The sequence below is a fragment of the Calidris pugnax genome, unplaced genomic scaffold (assembly GCF_001431845.1).
Source record: "Calidris pugnax isolate Ruff unplaced genomic scaffold, ASM143184v1 scaffold407, whole genome shotgun sequence".
Lineage (NCBI taxonomy): Eukaryota > Metazoa > Chordata > Aves > Charadriiformes > Scolopacidae > Calidris > Calidris pugnax.
In genome coordinates, this window is record NW_015091179.1 from 449,886 (window position 1) to 450,175 (window position 290).

General features: G+C 73.4%; 1 protein-coding gene across 1 annotated transcript in view; it reads left to right on the plus strand.

Annotated features, from left to right (window-relative positions):
* Positions 1-2: 2 nt before the first annotated feature.
* The window catches only part of SEMA3G (sema domain, immunoglobulin domain (Ig), short basic domain, secreted, (semaphorin) 3G), a gene marked incomplete at its 5' end in the record, with an annotated part of 13,265 nt that continues 12,977 nt past the window's right edge, over positions 3-290 (plus strand). Inside the window, one exon of the mRNA XM_014959404.1 lies at positions 3-30. Coding sequence (XP_014814890.1) covers positions 3-30 — 28 coding nt within the window. The remainder of the gene's footprint in view (positions 31-290) is intronic.

Here is a 290-nt window from a genome sequence, read left to right on the forward strand (position 1 = left end):
GCCTGCCCCGGCTCCGCCTGCCCTACCGCGGTGAGACGGGGGACGGGGATGGGGGGGCACCTTGCGCTGGAGGCTCGGTTTGGGCTGAGGTTTGGGTGGGTGGGTGCTCGGAGCTCTCCCGTTCCCCACGCGGGACGTGGGGGGGACCGCCCGAGGGTGCAGGTGAGTGGGCACCTTTGCAGGCAGGCAGCAGGGCATCCCTTCTGCCCCGTCCCCTGCCCTGTGGGTGCACCGAGGCTGGGTGCAGCACCCTGTGCCCCCCTCAGCCCCCCTCCCCCCCACTCAGCCTG